The sequence below is a fragment of the Bos indicus x Bos taurus genome, chromosome 9 (genome assembly GCF_003369695.1).
Source record: "Bos indicus x Bos taurus breed Angus x Brahman F1 hybrid chromosome 9, Bos_hybrid_MaternalHap_v2.0, whole genome shotgun sequence".
Lineage (NCBI taxonomy): Eukaryota > Metazoa > Chordata > Mammalia > Artiodactyla > Bovidae > Bos > Bos indicus x Bos taurus.
In genome coordinates, this window is record NC_040084.1 from 69587845 (window position 1) to 69604383 (window position 16539).

The following is a 16539-nucleotide window of genomic DNA, read 5'->3' on the forward strand; positions in this document are numbered from 1 at the left end:
ATTCCACCTACCAGTGCAGGAGATGCAAGAGACATGGGTTTGATCCCTGGGTCAGGAAAATCTCCTGGAGTAGGAAGTGGCACCCACTCCAGTATTCTTGCCTGGAGAATTCCATGGACAGAGGACTCTGGCAGGTTACAGTCCATGGGGTCACAAAAAGTTGGACACAGCTGAGCACAACAGACATATGCTATTTCAAAATTAGTATGGTAACACTTCTGGTTATTAATCAGGCAATTAATTTTTTCTTTAATTAATAATCAGAAAGGGAAGTCATATGCCTTCCCTGAGACCTACCCTGGTAGTGTGTGAGGTGTGTCTTGTAGATTAACCATTAATCCTAGAGTGAAAACTGAATTCAGGGTTGTCGGGCTGGAAAAGATGTGAGACACCATCTTGCCAGTCCCCGGTTTTTTGACACAGGCAGATGCACAGACCTGAAACAGGTAAGTACCATGCTCTGAGTTTGCACAGCTAGAACTATGGCACTTCTCCTGTGGTTATAATTAATTATGATCAGAAAAGATGACTGTGGTTAAGAAATCATGGTTGTGATTAGGAAACATTAGTGTTACCAGGTGGCTTTGTGAACTGGGTGTGAACTGGCTCCATGAATGACCTCAATTAATTAGAGACCTAGACTCAGGAAGACTCAAAGTTATTCCGAGTATGAATGTGTTGGACTTCACTTGACTGTTGCTTTGGTTCAGTAGGTGGAGCCACTCTTCCTCATTAGAGTAAACAGATTCAACTCAATTATAAATAGAAAAAAATATGTGCCCTCCGCCATTGAGAGCTGCAGAGAGTGACGACTACCTGGAGACCTCGGGCGCCGCGGTCAGCAGTGTGGGAGCATGAGTTCCAAGCCACAGTCCATCGGGGTCATTGGAGCTCCCTTCTCAAAGGGCCAGGTGAGTCAAATTCTGGCTTTGAATAACTGCAGTTTATGAGAAAAGTTACGAATTTCAAAATTAGTAAGGTGTCACTGTCTGGTTAGTTAAACAGCCTGATACAACCTGACCTGAAATTTATACTAAAGTCTTTTCATCATTTTACATCATTGTATAATTATGGTCACAAATCCACTTATAACATTAGATTTATAACTATAACACCTAATCCCAGCCCCAGCCAGTTTTATTTAAATGTGCCGAACTTTTCTTCATTTTTTGAGAAAATAATTTTATTTGAGTGGAAATAGACGATTTCTGCCTTGTAGCTACTCATTTAGATGTCCATGCTCTTATCGCTCTTGGTGTTACTGTGTATATGTAGAAGGAGATAGAATTTTAGGAAAATATATTTTTTTAGTTATGTAATTAATGCCTAGAAAAATTCATAGATGGGTGGTAAATTTTAAGTTTTAAAAATGTGAATAAACTAAATATTATTGATTTATCAACATTTTGAGTTATTTATATTATTTTAGAGCTTTAATGATTCTATAAAATTGTTGATTCATGGATTAGGTGGAGTTCTTTGTGTACCTCCTTTTGAGGGATGAAAAAAGAAAAGCAAAAAAGGAAACCCACCTGCAGATTGATCACATTGAAAAGACTATTGGAACTCCCAAGTTCTAAAACATGCCAACAACTCTTAAATATACTGTCTTTTTTTTTCTTGCCCAGGCACACTCATTCTGGTAAATTTAATGAGATTACAGATATCTTCAACTCCTCCAAGTGTCTGTGCTAAAGGGGTGGGGGAAGAATAAAACAAAAGCAAATAAGATAAAGTGTGAATTCAAACTCACCATGCAGATTTTTTTGAGGTTGTGGTTGTTTTAAATGAGGTTTCTCGGGTTTCTTAGAACTTTCTCTTTGCCCAGTTGAGCAGTGTATTGCTTCTCTTAGTTCTGAACTCTTGCTTTGCACTCTGTGACTTTTTTTTTATTACAAAACAAATTGGGACAGGTCAGAGGTTAGAGATGCGAACTGTATTTGAAATGTCAGTCAAAACTGCTTCACTTCCCTTGGAAATCTTTCAAAGTTCTCTCCCGAAACACAGGCAGGTTTTGCTGACAAAGAGGTATTTCTTATAATGCTGGGCTTAATTGCAAATTCCTCAATGTACTCACCTATTCTGACAGGTTCTAACAAAGATCACAATAAAATAATTGATTAAAAAAAAAGAAGAAGAAGAAAAGGGGATGGAGGGAGAAAGGAAGAAAGAAAGGGAGAGAGGGAGGGAGGAAATGGCTTGAACATGCTCTGATCCCTGGACCCCAGCAGAAGGCCACATGCTGATAACAACAGCCCCTCTAGGGGATAACATTTTGAAACATAGCTTTTTCCGTTCTCCATGATTCTTTCTCCTGCCTCTACAGCCCCTCCTTATTAAAACATGGCGCCATGCAAAGAGTAAGACACTACCGACCCATACACACACACACACACACACACACACGAGAATGAAGCTTCTTGTTTTAAGAGATTTTTCTACTCTAAGCCATAGCATAGAAGGGAAAAATCAGCCAACATATGAATTTCTGTCCCTAGCCAAGGGACATAAAATTTGGATAAGCAAGCAAAGGAGAGGATTAAAGGGCAGATGACTAGAAGGTTGAATCTGAAAAAGAACTCCATCCTCAGCCCCACAGCCTTGCAGGGCAGTGGTTGAGGGGAGGGGGTGGTGACCAAAAATGAAGTAGGTATTATATCTATTGTCCCGTCGTGTTAGCTAAGGCTCAGAGGGCTATGGTAATTTGTTCAAGGTCACACTGCTTTGACTCCGTAATTCCAGACACTGATACCAAAGCCTGTGCTCCTGACCTGAGCTGTTACATCTTTAGTTCTACAGCGGATCTTGGAGTTGTGGTCAATTAGGGATTGGAGCCTAGCTTCAAAGTCAGTAGTGCTAACAAGGAACAATGAGGAAAGACCAAACATGAGAAGCATTTTAAATCAGATGGAAAATAAAAGCTAGAAAGTGTCAATCTGGGAAGCTGAACAACGGTGCTATTGTAAATATACAGCCAGCCCTCCATATTTGTGGGAATGTCTTTACTGTCATTTTATGTAAGGCACTTGAGCATCTGTGTGGGGGAGGGGAGGGTGTCCTGGTCAATCCTATACAGATCTGGAGGAGAAATTTTAGTATCAGTTAAGGGGTTGTATAAGATTTCTTCTTTTTTTTTTTTTAATAATTCTGAAAGTTCAGAGTGGTTTTATTTTTGAAATTTTTATTGAAATATAGTAGATTTACAATGTTTTAGTTTTGAGTGTACAGCAAAATGATTTAGTTATATATGTATATATAATTTTAGTTCTTTTCCATTGAAGGTTATTATAAGATATTGAATATAGTTCTCTGTGCCCTACAGTAGGTCCTCTTTGGTTATCTATTTTGTATATATTAGTGTGCATATTTTAATTCCAAACTCCTAATTTATCCCCTCATCTCTATCTCCCCTTTGGTAGCCATAAATTTGCTTTCTATGTTTGTCAGCCTATTTTTGTTTTGTAAATAAGTTCATTTGTCAGGAGTGTTTAAAATTTGTTCCAAAGTTTGAAAGGGAGAGGGCAAAAGTCAGGGAGTTTTATGACACTGACAATTTCTGAACACCTACTAAGTGTCAGCTCTATAATACAGCGCTGGAAGTGTAGAGAAGATTGGACAGAAATCTAATAAAGGAGAGAAGACAATGACAAATAACTCAATCAAGGCAAAATTTTAGCCAAGTAGCACTCTGCTGCTGCTGCTAAGTCACTTCAGTCATGTCCGACTCTGTGCGACCCCAGAGACGGCAGCCCACCAGGCTCCCCCATCCCTGGGATTCTCCAGGCAAGAACACTGGAGTGGGTTGCCATTTCCTTCTCCAATGCATGAAAGTGAAAAGTGAAAGTGAAGTTGCTCAGTCATGTCCGACTCCTAGCAAACCCATGGACTGAAGCCTACCAGGCTCCTCCATCCGTGGGATTTTCCAGGCAAGAGTACTGGAGTGGGGTGCCACTGGAGTTTAAAAATTGTACCTACTTGTTGAGGGGGTAGGGGTGGGAGTCATAAAAAAAAAAAGGCAGTGAAGTGAAGGAGCAAATGTGCCTGGCTGAGCCTGGTGTTGGGGGGGAGTCCCTTGCTGCCAGGGACAGGAATTTGCCATGGAGGATTTGCCTGGTAGTCAGGGCAAGTCATCTGGTAATTTGAGGTGGGAGGAACTTCCGCTTAGTTTGGTGCCACAATGCAACCCTGAGGATGGACACAGGTGTCTTTCGGCACATCTTCCCACCTGACGGCAGGCTTCCCAGGCGGCACTGGTGGTGAGGTGCAGGAGGCCTAAGAGACAAGGGTTGGTTCGCTGGTTTGGGAAGATCACCTGGAGAAGGGAATCCAGAAGGACAGCCCCTCTCCAGTATTCTTGCTTGGAGAATTTCATGGACAGAGGAGACCTGTGGGCTATAGTCCATGAGGTCGCTAAGTGTTGGACACCACTGAGTGACTAACACTTTCACTTTTTCACTCCCACCTAACAGCACAGAGTACCTTTCTCTATTGAAAAGCCTTGTTGGAAATTGGAATCAGAGAGACACATAAAAGAACTATTTCTTTAGATGGCTTATCTGCCAGGGGGCTGGAGAAGACTTACTGCAAGGAAGAAGCATGCTAGCTTCCCCGATGTAAAAAGAGCAAAGGTAGCATTGTGCCAACCATGCTTAGACAGGTCAAAACTTGAAATACTGGGTTGGTCTTTGTGAGTTCATCTCCCAAGTGATGATTTTCCCTGCTGCCTCCTTTCTCCGCAAGAGCCCTAACTTACTACCATGCAGACCTGCACGTAGGTCTGTCTGATGTCATGCTCTTTTTTTTTTTTTTTACCTTATGTTTTGACTCAAGCTGTTCTCCAGGTTTGCAAAGTTTCTTCATCACCCCATCTATTTTCCTAAATGACCTACTCATGTTGCAGGACTCAGCAGAAATGTCAGCCTGTTCTCTAAAGAATTCTCTGAAACTTCTCCACCCCTGACAGGGTTAAGAACATCCTGTTTTTGTGGTTACAATATCTTTTAACTGTGTTGATGTAAATCTCTAAGTATTATAATTGGGATTATTAATAAATATCCAAATTCCCTATTCACTTGTGAGTCACTCAAAGACAAAAGCCCTCTCCTTTGGATCATTGTATCTCTATCTCTCAGAGTGCTTTGGTACAAAACGCGTCCACTGTGTTGGTAACATAGTGTGATGGAGAAAAGAAGCTGCAAGTTTTGGGATCCAAACCATCTGGATGTGAACTAAGGCTCTGCCATTTGTTCGCTGTGTGCCTGTAGGAAAGTTATACAACCTTTTTGATTCTATATCTTCATATTTGACATAGGAGTAATTCAATCTACCTTGCTGTGATGACAGTGAGATAATGTAAATTCCTGACCCTGTAGGTACTCAAAAAGTGATAGTTACTCTTCAACTCATTAATGAGAAAGGTTTCTATTGTGGGGGTTTGATGATATGATAATGTCTGAATTACTCTATGTTTTCATTGTTCAGCCACGAGGAGGGGTGGAAGAAGGCCCTACAGTACTTAGAAAGGCTGGTCTGCTTGAGAAACTTAAAGAACTAGGTAACTGTTTACTTAATCAATTTTTTATTAAAGTATAGTTGATGTACAATATTATATGTTACATATTTATACAATATAGTGATTCATAATTTTCAAGGTTATACTCCATTTACAGTTATTGTAAAATGCTGGCTATATTTCTTATGCTGTACATTACATCCTTGTAGCTTATTTTATTTGTAATAGCTTGTACCTCTCAACCCTCTACTCCTATATTGCCCCTCCCCCACCCCTTCCCCACTGGTAACCACTGGTTTGAACAAGGTAATTCCTAAGTTGAAAGCTGATCAGCCCAATTTCTTTCTTACTCTGAAGGAAGGTCCAGGCTTCTGTTAAAAGAGGGTGTGTCTGGAGTGACATTTATACCACAGTGACATTATAGCAGCATTGGCTATAACCTTAGAAGTACATCTTACTAAAAAAAAAGCAGTGAAGGGGAGAATGCTCAGTAAACACTGCTGGATGAATATCCTCACTCAGATATTTTGTCTTTCCAGTGAGACTACTCTTAGAGTAATCTGTGTGTGAAGAACTAGGGGGTGGGTGCATGGTAGGGGATTCAGGGAAACTGAAAATGAAAAGCCAGGGCAGCAGAAAGTACATTACTAACAAAAGGATCCTTATTTGTAAAAAGAAATAAAATAAGATGGTTATATAATAATAATAGCAGTACCTAGTATTTGCATTAACATCCTAGTATGTGTACATATATACATATATTCTGTATATACACATGAGCATGCAGATGAAAAGTAGTATAATTTTAAAAGTATGGGCTAAAGTAAAGGTCATCTTTATATGTAAAACCCTGATGAAATGTTGGGGAGGATAGAGATCAATCAGAACTCTCATGTATTTCTGGTGGGAATGCATAAATACACAGCCACTTTGGAAAGCAGTTTGGCAGTTTTTTAAATAAACATGCATTTACCTCTTGACCCAGCAAATCTTCTCCTAGAGATTTACCAAGAGAAGTGATAACATGTACTACAAAGTCTTCTTCTTGAATGTTTGTAGTAGCATTATTTATAAAAGTCAGGAAATGGAAACAACAAATGCTCATCAACTGGTGAAGGGATAAAGAAAAAGTGGTACATCCGTACCATGGGGGTAATACTCAACAATAAACAGGAACACAGGCAAGAACATGGGTGAATCTCAAAGACATCATGCTGAAGGAAAGGGGCCAGACACAAAAGGCTATAAACTGTATGATGTATATGAAATTCTAAGAAAGACAAAAGCCTAGCAAGAGAAAGATCAGCAGTTGCCTGTGCGAAAAGACACAGATTGACTTAAAGGGCAGGAGGGAATTTGGGGAGTACTGAAAATATTCTGAAAGTGAAAAAATTCTAAATCTTTATTATGGTGGTACTTGCAAGACTGTGAATATTTCTAAGACTAGCTGACTTGTAAATTTAAAATGAGTGTATTTTAGTGAATAACAATTATACCCCATAAAGTTAAAAAAAAAGAAAAGACCCCAAACGAGAATAGAAAGCTAGATCCTTCAGTTAACAAGCGTAGTTTGGCCACATTTTATATCCACTTGAATCTCTTGAAGGTGTTACTGATTCATGGATACACATGGACATGTAATAAGTACAATATACTATGACTGATTAATTCAGAACACTGTACTTATCCCATATCACACTTTTGCATGAAACCTGTACCTTGAAGCCTAAGCAGGGCCTTTTAGGAAGTGAGCCTAGGTCTTTAGAATCTTTACGCTATGCTACGCTAAGTCACTTCGATTGTGTCCGACTCTGTGCGACCCCATAGACGGCAGCCCACCAGGCTCCCCTGTCCCTGGGATTCTCCAGGCAAGAACACTGGAGTGGGTTGCCATTTCCTTCTTCAATGCATGAAAGTGAAAAGTGAAAGTGAAGTCGCTCAGTCGTGTCCGACTCTTAGCGACCCCATGGACTGCAACCCACCAGGCTCTTCCATCCATGGGATTTTCCGAGCAAGAGTACTGGAGTGGGGTGCCATTGCCTTCTCCGTTAGAATCTTTAGGTTATCTGTAATTTATTTAAAAAGTATAAAAATAGAGCCTTTATTTCCTGACCTCATGGAAGCATTATCAGATCAGTCTCTCAGTCGTGTCTGACTCTTTGCGACCCCATGAATCGCAGCACGCCAGGCCTCCCTGTCCATCACCAACTCCCGGAGTTCACTGAGACTCATGTCCATCGAGTCAGTGATGCCATCCAGCCATCTCATCCTCTGTCGTCCCCTTCTCCTCTTGCCCCCAATCCCTCCCAGCATCAGAGTCTTTTCCAATGAGTCAATTCTTCACATGAGGTGGCCAAAGTACTGGAGTTTCAGCTTTAGCATCATTCTGTCCAAAGAAATCCCAGGGCTGATCTCCTTCAGAATGGACTGGTTGGATCTCCTTGTAGTCCAAGGGACTCTCTAGAGTCTTCTCCAACACCACAGTTCAAAAGCATCAATTCTTCGGTGCTCAGCCTTCTTCACAGTCCAACTCTCACATCCATACATGATCACTGGAAAAACCATACCTTGACTAGACGGACCTTTGTTGGCAAAGTAATGTCTCTGCTTTTGAATATGCTATCTAGGTTGGTCATAACTTTCCTTCCAAGGAGAAAGCGTCTTTTAATTTCATGGCTGCAGTCACCATCTGCAGTGATTTTGGAGCCCCCAAAAATAAAGTCTGACACTGTTTCCACTGTTTCCCCATCTATTTCCCATGAAGTGATGGAAGCATTAGGTTAATCATATATTCTTATTTAATTCAGACAGTCTCATTATGAGGCAGGTACAATGGGCAGGCAGAGTAGGAAGCTGAGTGGCTTCAGTTGGATGACCACTTGGAATGAAACCAAGGGCTCTTAATATAGTGTAAGGAAGTTGAGAAAATATCAGTGTCTTTTTTTTCTGAGCGTAAATATATATTGTTGCTGTTCAGTTGCTAAGTTGTGTCCAACTCTTTTGTGACCCCATGGACTGAAGCTGGTCAGGCTCCTCTGTCCATGTGATTCTCCAGGCAAGAATACTGGAAGGGGTTGTCATTTCCTTCTCCAGGGGATCTTCCCAACCCAGGGATCAAACCCAGGTCTTCTACTTGGCAGGTGGACGTTTTACCACTGAGCCACCTGGGAAGCCCTATATATATATATATGTATAAATACATTTTTTTAAAAACAGCTTTTTATTACCTACACAAAACAAGCTTATCATAGAAAAGTGAACAGCACACAAACAGAACCCAAGACAGTGTCGCCATGCCTCAAGCCCAAACCAGCTTATCACTGTTACACTTTCATGTCTAGCCTAACTGACTGAGTCAAGAATTTTCAGAGAACCCAGTATAGCAGACAGCGGTATAGAACCCAGTATACAGCAGGCACTGGTGTGCAGTGAAGTTGGGATGATGATGTCAGCTAATAGTGGATATGGTTTTTACTTTCATGAGATTTTACAGCCATTCCAGGTTCTTTTTTTTTTTTTTTTGCAAATACACCTATTTGGTAAAATTGGAATTATCCTAAAGTCTGTTTTATAATCACCTTTACTAACCTAACTTCCCCGGTGGCTCAGACGGTAAAGTGTCTGTCTACAATGCGGGAGACCCGGGTTCGATCCCTAGGTTGGGAAGATCCCTTGGAGAAGGAACTGGCAATCCACTCCAGTGCGATTGCCTGGAAAATCCCATGGATTGAGGAGCCTGGTAGGCTACAGTCCATGGGGTCGAAAAGAGTCAGACACAACTGAGCTACTTCACTTACTAACCTAAAACTTTTAATTATAGAGTGTGATGTGAAAGATTATGGGGACCTGTCCTTTGCCGATAATCTTGATGACAGTCCCTTTCAAATTGTGAAGAATCCAAGGTGTGTGGGAAAAGCAAGTGAAAAGCTGGCTGATGTGGTGGCAGAAGTCAAGAAGACTGGAAGGATCAGCCTTGTCCTGGGCGGAGACCACAGGTCTTTTTTTTAAATGTTTATCTCTATGGGAGTCTGGTATAAATACGGTGAAGGAAGTATAACCAAAACCATGAGAAGAGAGAAAATAGGAAAGGAAAGTATTGATCAATATTTTATATCACATTTTCTGTCTTGTTTCTTTTAATTTTATTGATTACTACTTTATTTTGGAAACAAAAACTTCCCTCTGTTTGAAGTCTGTTATGACCTTTTTCTATGACAGCAGAAAATACATGGTATGTGAATGGATTTCAGCAAAATGTTCAAGCTTACATTCCTAAATAAATAAGCACTGAGGAAATTAATAGTCAGCCTATTGTACTTGATTAGTGATAACAGAAATAACTTATGTCAACAAGTAAAGCATGTGTTTCACACTATCAAAGTAGTAATTATCAAACTTTTGAAATACACATGCATATATAAAAGAAAAAAAACAGTGGCAATTGTTCTCTAGAAACTATTTCTACTAGAATTTTGAAAATCTGTTACATTTCCTGCCTGCCATAATTTTTCCCTTGTATGTAATTTTAACCATTGTATGCGTTATCCTGTTTTGTTCATCTACACTACAGATTTCCTTATGTTATTAATACCTCACAATACATATGAGCATAATTTTTTACTGTTGCTTGATATTTCATCTAGGTATGATATCTCTCTCTCTATATATATGTATATATGTATATATATATATGTATATATATATATATATATATATCTCCATGTTGTCAGATATTCAGGTTATTTTCAAATGTCACCATTATGAATAATGTGGTAAAGATAATGTTGTGTGTGAGTCTGCCCATGTTTACTCTCAAGGTCCCAGGACATGTAATCAGAAGTACGATTAGATCAAAAGTGCAAAGACTACAATGACTCTTAATGCAGGAGTCAATTACTTCAGCCCCCTTCATATTTTCCTTGAAAGCCAAAGTGTTTTCAGGACTTCTGTGACAAAACTCATGTTGAGTAACTGGAGCTCTCTTTTTTTAAGTAAAAAAAATTTGTAAGTGGGAATTTTGACTGGCGCATGGACAAAGGAAAACAAACCTGAAGGGAAAGACAAAGAGCATCAAGAAAGGCCTGCTTCTGAAAGCTCACGGTTCTCTGGAGGGTTCCTGAGCGTTCACAAGTGGGACAATGCAGACTTTGTATGGCAAATCCTGGTCTTTTAACTTTTGTGTGAGATACTACTTAGCTTTGCCATTCTGGCAAGTTTTATGGAGCTTGGAGTGTTTGAGATGAATTTTGAGGGTTCTGGACCTGGCTAAGAGTGAGTCCTTAAATACGTAGCAGGAGACTAGAAAGTTCCAGCAGAGGATCTGAACATTGAATAGAGTGAGCGTCCAGGATACACTGGCTGAAGTAGATGTAAGGGTTTTGAGTGATGGTCCCCAACTGTAAAAGAATTGGATTTTAAGAAAAATGGGAGGACTCTGTCATAATTCACTTGGGAGAATTAAGTATTTACCAAGAGAGATGAGAGTACAGAAAATGAGCCTGTTTTAACCCTGAGAACTGAGTGATATCTCATGCTAAAAAACTTGTGTGGCTACTGTCTTTTCACATATTTAATTTTTAGTGAAACTAGAATTTGCTATTAGAAGGTGGTTTTGAAGAAAAATGAAAGTTTCTTTAGTAATGCCGTTACAGTGAATAAATATAACTTGTTAGTAAATATTGTGTTAGGTATACTTTATTGCGATTGTTTAATTGGGATCTTCAGTTTAAAATCTCTCATAAATATTAGCCACTTTGACTTAAAGAAAAATCAGGCAAGAATATTGTGTAAATGATGTGATAAACATACTGATACTGCAAACCTGATGTTCACACGAACTTCTTTTCCTTTAAAGTTTGGCGATCGGCAGCATCTCTGGCCATGCCAGGGTCCACCCAGACCTCTGTGTCATTTGGGTGGATGCTCACACGGACATCAACACTCCACTGACAACCAAAACCGGGAACTTGCATGGACAACCTGTGTCTTTCCTTCTGAAGGAACTAAAGGAAAAGGTAAACAGCTGGTTGGTATTCTGTTACAGAAGAATTGTCTTTAGCAGAAGTTCAGAAGCCAGAAGGGAAGTAAGAACCCCTGTGCCATTTTATTCTTGATTAATTTTCAAACCATTTTCTCAGCAGCCGATAAGCAATGGGGGGGAGGTGGACAGAGGTAGTGAGACTGTGTATCTCTACGTTTTTAACAGTTTGCAAACTGACTTCAGGAGTAGCTTCCCCCCCCCCTTTTCCCCCCCCCTCAGAATTCCAAATAGTTTATGTAGATTCTCTGCTCTCAGAAAGGTGGAACACAATTCTCCACTCCTAAGTGGAGAATATGGCTGCTTAGTTTAGAGCCTTCCCCTAAGGTAGTATGAATTCCCGGCAAGGCCTATGTTCCCAGGACCACGGTGCTCTCCAGACTTCTTCCATGGGTGCTGTCTCTGTGCCTACAGTCATCCGAGCATGAGATTTGGCCCCTTACATCTTTAGGTTTAGAGAGATGAAGACCTTAAGTGAAGAAGTTCTAAGGGTTGGTGACAGAGGGGACAGGGTTCAAGGCACGGCCTGCTGTTTCAGATACATAATCCTTCTAGAAAGCGCAGGCAGCACAAGGTCGGGGGGCAAGGCAGACTAGTGGGTGATTGTGGAGGGAGGGAAGCCACAGACAGTATGCTCGCTCCTCGGGTAGCACAGGAGGACAGACATTCTCTTCCTAATTTTATACTATATTTTAATGATTTCCTTGAATTTTATGTTCTGAATATAACATGCAATCTAACATGTGTCCTTAACTTTCAATATAAAATTTGCTTATGTATAACCCAATGGAACCATTGCAATTCTAGATGCCTGAGGTCCCAGGATTCTACTGGGTGGCTCCCTGCATATCTGCCAAAGACATTGTGTATATTGGTCTGAGAGATGTGGACCCTGGGGAACAGTAAGTTTATTTCTTGATGTGGTTTACCTTCCTTTTTGTCCTTTCTCATGTTAGGCGTGCTGGTCAAGTCAATGCGAAAAAATTATTTTCAGCATCAATTCTATATATCTATATGTGTGTGCTCAGACGCTCAGTTGTGCCCAACTCTTTGCAACCCCATGCCTGCCAGGCTCCTCTGTTCATGCGATTCTCCCAGCAAGAATACTGGTCTGGGTTCCCATTTCCTCCTCCAGGGGATCTTCCCCCTCCAGGGATAGAGATAAGAGAATATAGTCTCTTAAGTCTCCTGCATTGGCAGGCAGATTCTTTACCACTAGCACCACCTAGGAAACCCTATATCTAGATCTGTATCTAAGTGCATGCTAAGTCACTTCAGTCATGTCTGACTCTTTGAAACCTATGGACTGTAGCCCGCCAGGCTTTTCTTTCTATGGGATTCTCCAGGCAAGAATACTGGAGTGGGTTGCCATACCCTCCTCCAGGGGATCTTTCCGACCCAGGGATCGAACCCATGTCTCTTATGTCTCCTGCATTGGCAGGTAGATTCTTTATTGCTGAGCCACCTAGGAAACCCGTCTGTATATAGATCTGTATCTATCAGATCAGATCAGATCAGTCGCTCAGTCATGTCCGACTCTTTGCAACCTCATGAATCGCAGCACGCCAGGCCACCCTGTCCATCACCAACTCCCGGAGTTCACTGAGACTCACGTCCATCGAGTCAGTGATGCCATCCAGCCATCTCATCCTCTGTCGTCCCCTTCTCTTCCTGCCCCCAATCCCTCCCAGCATCAGAGTCTTTTCCAATGAGTCAACTCTTTGCATGAGGTGGCTAAAGTACTGGAGTTTCAGCTTTAGCATCATTCCATCCAAAGAAATCCCAGGGCTGATCTCCTTCAGAATGCACTGGTTGGATCTCCTTGCAGTCCAAGGGACTCAAGAGAGTCTTCTCCAACACCACAGTTCAAAAGCATCAATTCTTCGGCGCTCAGCCTTCTTCACAGTCCAACTCTCACATCCATACATGACCACAGGAAAAACCATAGCCTTGACTAGACGAACCTTTGTTGGCAAAGTAATGTCTCTGCTTTTGAATATGCTATCTAGGTTGGTCATCACTTTCCTTCCAAGGAGTAAGCGTCTTTTAACTGCTGCAGTCACCATCTGCAGTGATTTTGGAGCCCAGAAAAATCAAGTCTGACACTGTTTCCACTGTTTCCCCATCTATTTCCCATGAAGTGATGACACCAGATGCCATGATCTTCGTTTTCTGAATGCTGAGCTTTAAGCCAACTTTTTCACTCTCTACTTTCACCTTCATCAAGAGGCTTTTTAGTTCCTCTTCACTTTCTGCCATAAGGGTAGTGTCATCTGCATATCTGAGGTTATTGATATTTCTCCCGGCAATCTTGATTCCAGTTTGTGTTCTTCCAGTCCATCGTTTCTCATGATGTACTCTGCATAGAAGTTAAATAAACAGGGTGACAATATACAGCCTTGACATACTCCTTTTCCTATTTGGAACCAGTCTGTTGTTCCATGTCTAGTTCTAACTGTTGCTTCCTGACCTGCATACAAATTTCTCAAGAGGCAGATCAGGTGGTCTGGTATTTCCATCTCTTCCACAATTTTCCACAGTTGATTGTGATCCACACAGTCAAAGGCTTTGGCATAGTCAATAAAGCAGACATAGATGTTTTTCTGGAATTCTCTTGCTTTTTCTATGATCCAGCAGATGTTGGCAATTTGATCTCTGGTTCCTCTGCCTTTTCTAAAACCAGCTTGAACATCAGGAAGTTCACGGTTCACATATTGCTGAAGCCTGGCTTGGAGAATTTGGAGCATTCCTTTACTAGCGTGTGAGATGAGTGCAATTGTGTGGTAGTTTGAGCATTCTTTGGCATTGCCTTTCTTTGGGATTGGAATGAAAACTGACCTTTTCCAGTCCTGTGGCCACTGCTGAGTTTTCTAAATTTGCTGGCGTATTGAGTGCAGCACTTTCACAGCATCATCTTTCAGGATTTGGAATAGCTCAACTGGAATTCCATCACCTCCACTAGCTTTGTTCGTAGTGATGCTTTCTAAGGCCCACTTGACTTCACATTCCAGAATGCCTGGCTCTAGGTCAGTGATCACACCATCGTGATTATCTGGGTCATGAATATACACATGTATATACATATACGAGCTTCCCGGGTGGCTCAGCAGTAAAGAATCTGCCTGCCAATGCAGAAGACGTGGGTTTGATTCCTGGGTTGGAAAGATCCCCTGGAGAAGGAAATGGCAACCTACCGCAGTATTCTTGCCTGGGAAATCCCATGGACAGAGGAGCCTGGTGGGCTACAGTTCATAGGGTTGCAAAGAGTCAGACAAGACTTACAAACGAAACAGCAACAACATAGATATATATGTATGTATTTAGGTGATTTTTACCTTGACTTGCTGTTTAAAAATTATTGATATATACATACAGTTCACCAAACTTAAATATATATTTTTAAAGATTTATGTTTTGGCTATGGTGAGTCTCTGGTGCTGCACATGGCCTTTCTCTAGTTGCGACGAGTGGGGGCTACTCTGTTGTGGTGCTTGGGCTTCCAACGTGGTGGTTTCTATTGTGAAGCATGGGCTCTAGAGCATGGGGGCTTCAGTAGTCACAGTGTGCGGCTTCAGCAGTTGTGGCTCACGGGCTCTGGAATGCTGGTTCAGTAGTTGTGGCACACTAGCTTAGTCACTCTGCAGCACGTGATATCTTTCCAGACCAGGGATCGAACCAATGTCTGTTGCATTGCAAGGTGGATTATTAACCGGTGGACCACCAGGGAAGCCCCTTAAATAACTTTTGAATGTTACCACACTGATCTTTTCTCTAAAAGGAAACAAGAGGGTCAGCCTCCTTATAAACTGTAGATTCTCTTAATATCTTCTCTTTCATAGCTATATTTTGAAAACTCTGGGAATTAAATACTTTTCAATGACTGAAGTGGATAAACTGGGAATTGGCAAGGTGATGGAAGAAACATTCAGCTATCTACTAGGAAGGTATGATGTGTTTGTGTGTGTGTGTGTATAAACATAAATATTATTAAAACGACTTGCTACTAATACTAGTCAATGTAAGTTAATAACAAAGCCTGCAAGTATAATCATGAAAGTTCACAGGGTTGTCACTTTTTGTAAAACAAAGAACTGTATTTTTCTACTAAATATTAAACCACCAACTTTAACCTGAATTCCTTTCCCACCTTTTAAAAGAAAGAAAAGGCCAATTCATTTGAGCTTTGATGTTGATGGACTGGACCCATCTTTCACGCCAGCTACTGGCACACCAGTCCAGGGAGGTCTGACTTACAGAGAAGGTCTCTACATCACAGAAGAAATTTACAAAACAGGTGAGTAAAACTCTGAATGAATGCAAGACAAAGTGTACATCTGGCCAATATGTATCGATACCTCCCTGATCTGAAAACAAAGCCCCAACTTGACACTCTCTGAATGCCCACTGCATAATACAACAACTGAAATGTTTTCAGTTGTTACTACCTCTTTGCACTCCTGGATAATAATTCAAGTCAGTCTGTACTAAATTACAAATGTCAGCTATTTAATAAATTACATTATTTCCATTTGTTGTTATAGGTTTACTCTCAGGATTAGATATAATGGAAGTGAATCCGTCTCTGGGGAAGACACCAGAAGAAGTGACTCGAACAGTGAACACAACAGTAGCAATAACCATGGCTTGCTTTGGGGTTGCTCGAGAGGGTAACCATAAACCTATTGATTACCTTAGCCCACCAAAGTAAACATGGAATCATCATATAAAAAAGTCTCACAGCTAAATGACATAATTAGTAAATCTAATAAAGTTACAGTCATCGTCCCAAAGATTTGGTCTTTCAGGAAAATCTTTTGCCTGGGTAAATATTAGTACAATTAGTGTAAACTGTATCAATTCCCTCTTGGTGTGAAATTTAAGATATGGAAATGCTAACTTTTGTGAAATTAAAAAGTTTATATTCCCATTTTGGCAAAAGACTTATCCTTAGAGAAACATACATTCATATCCAAATAAAAATTTGCTGGCA

At 40.7% G+C, this 16539-nt stretch overlaps 1 protein-coding gene and 1 long non-coding RNA gene across 6 annotated transcripts in view; one reads left to right on the forward strand and one right to left on the reverse strand.

Annotated features, from left to right (window-relative positions):
* LOC113898422 overlaps positions 1 to 2023 on the reverse strand; it is a 123714-nt gene extending 121691 nt beyond the window's left edge. For 3 of the 4 annotated variants that reach the window (XR_003512638.1, XR_003512637.1, XR_003512639.1), the window contains exons 1-2: positions 1754 to 2023; positions 817 to 937 (exon numbers count right to left, since the gene is read on the reverse strand). This is a non-coding gene — a long non-coding RNA (uncharacterized LOC113898422). Of the gene's footprint in view, positions 1 to 297; positions 438 to 816; positions 938 to 1753 lie in introns of all 4 variants that reach the window. The other variant, XR_003512640.1, reaches the window with a different exon arrangement.
* ARG1 (arginase 1) lies at positions 355 to 16476 on the forward strand. Of its 2 annotated transcripts, none has more exons than XM_027551556.1 (9): positions 355 to 446; positions 711 to 911; positions 5482 to 5554; positions 9333 to 9507; positions 11367 to 11526; positions 12357 to 12451; positions 15389 to 15493; positions 15707 to 15843; positions 16091 to 16476. In XM_027551556.1, the coding sequence occupies exons 2-9, from the start codon at positions 855 to 857 to the stop codon at positions 16255 to 16257; spliced, it is 969 nt and encodes a 322-aa protein (XP_027407357.1). In that variant the 5' UTR covers positions 355 to 446; positions 711 to 854; the 3' UTR covers positions 16258 to 16476. The 2 variants fall into 2 exon arrangements, with proteins under 2 accessions (XP_027407357.1, XP_027407358.1); XM_027551557.1 differs by having other exon boundaries at positions 714 to 911.
* Positions 16477 to 16539: the final 63 nt, after the last annotated feature.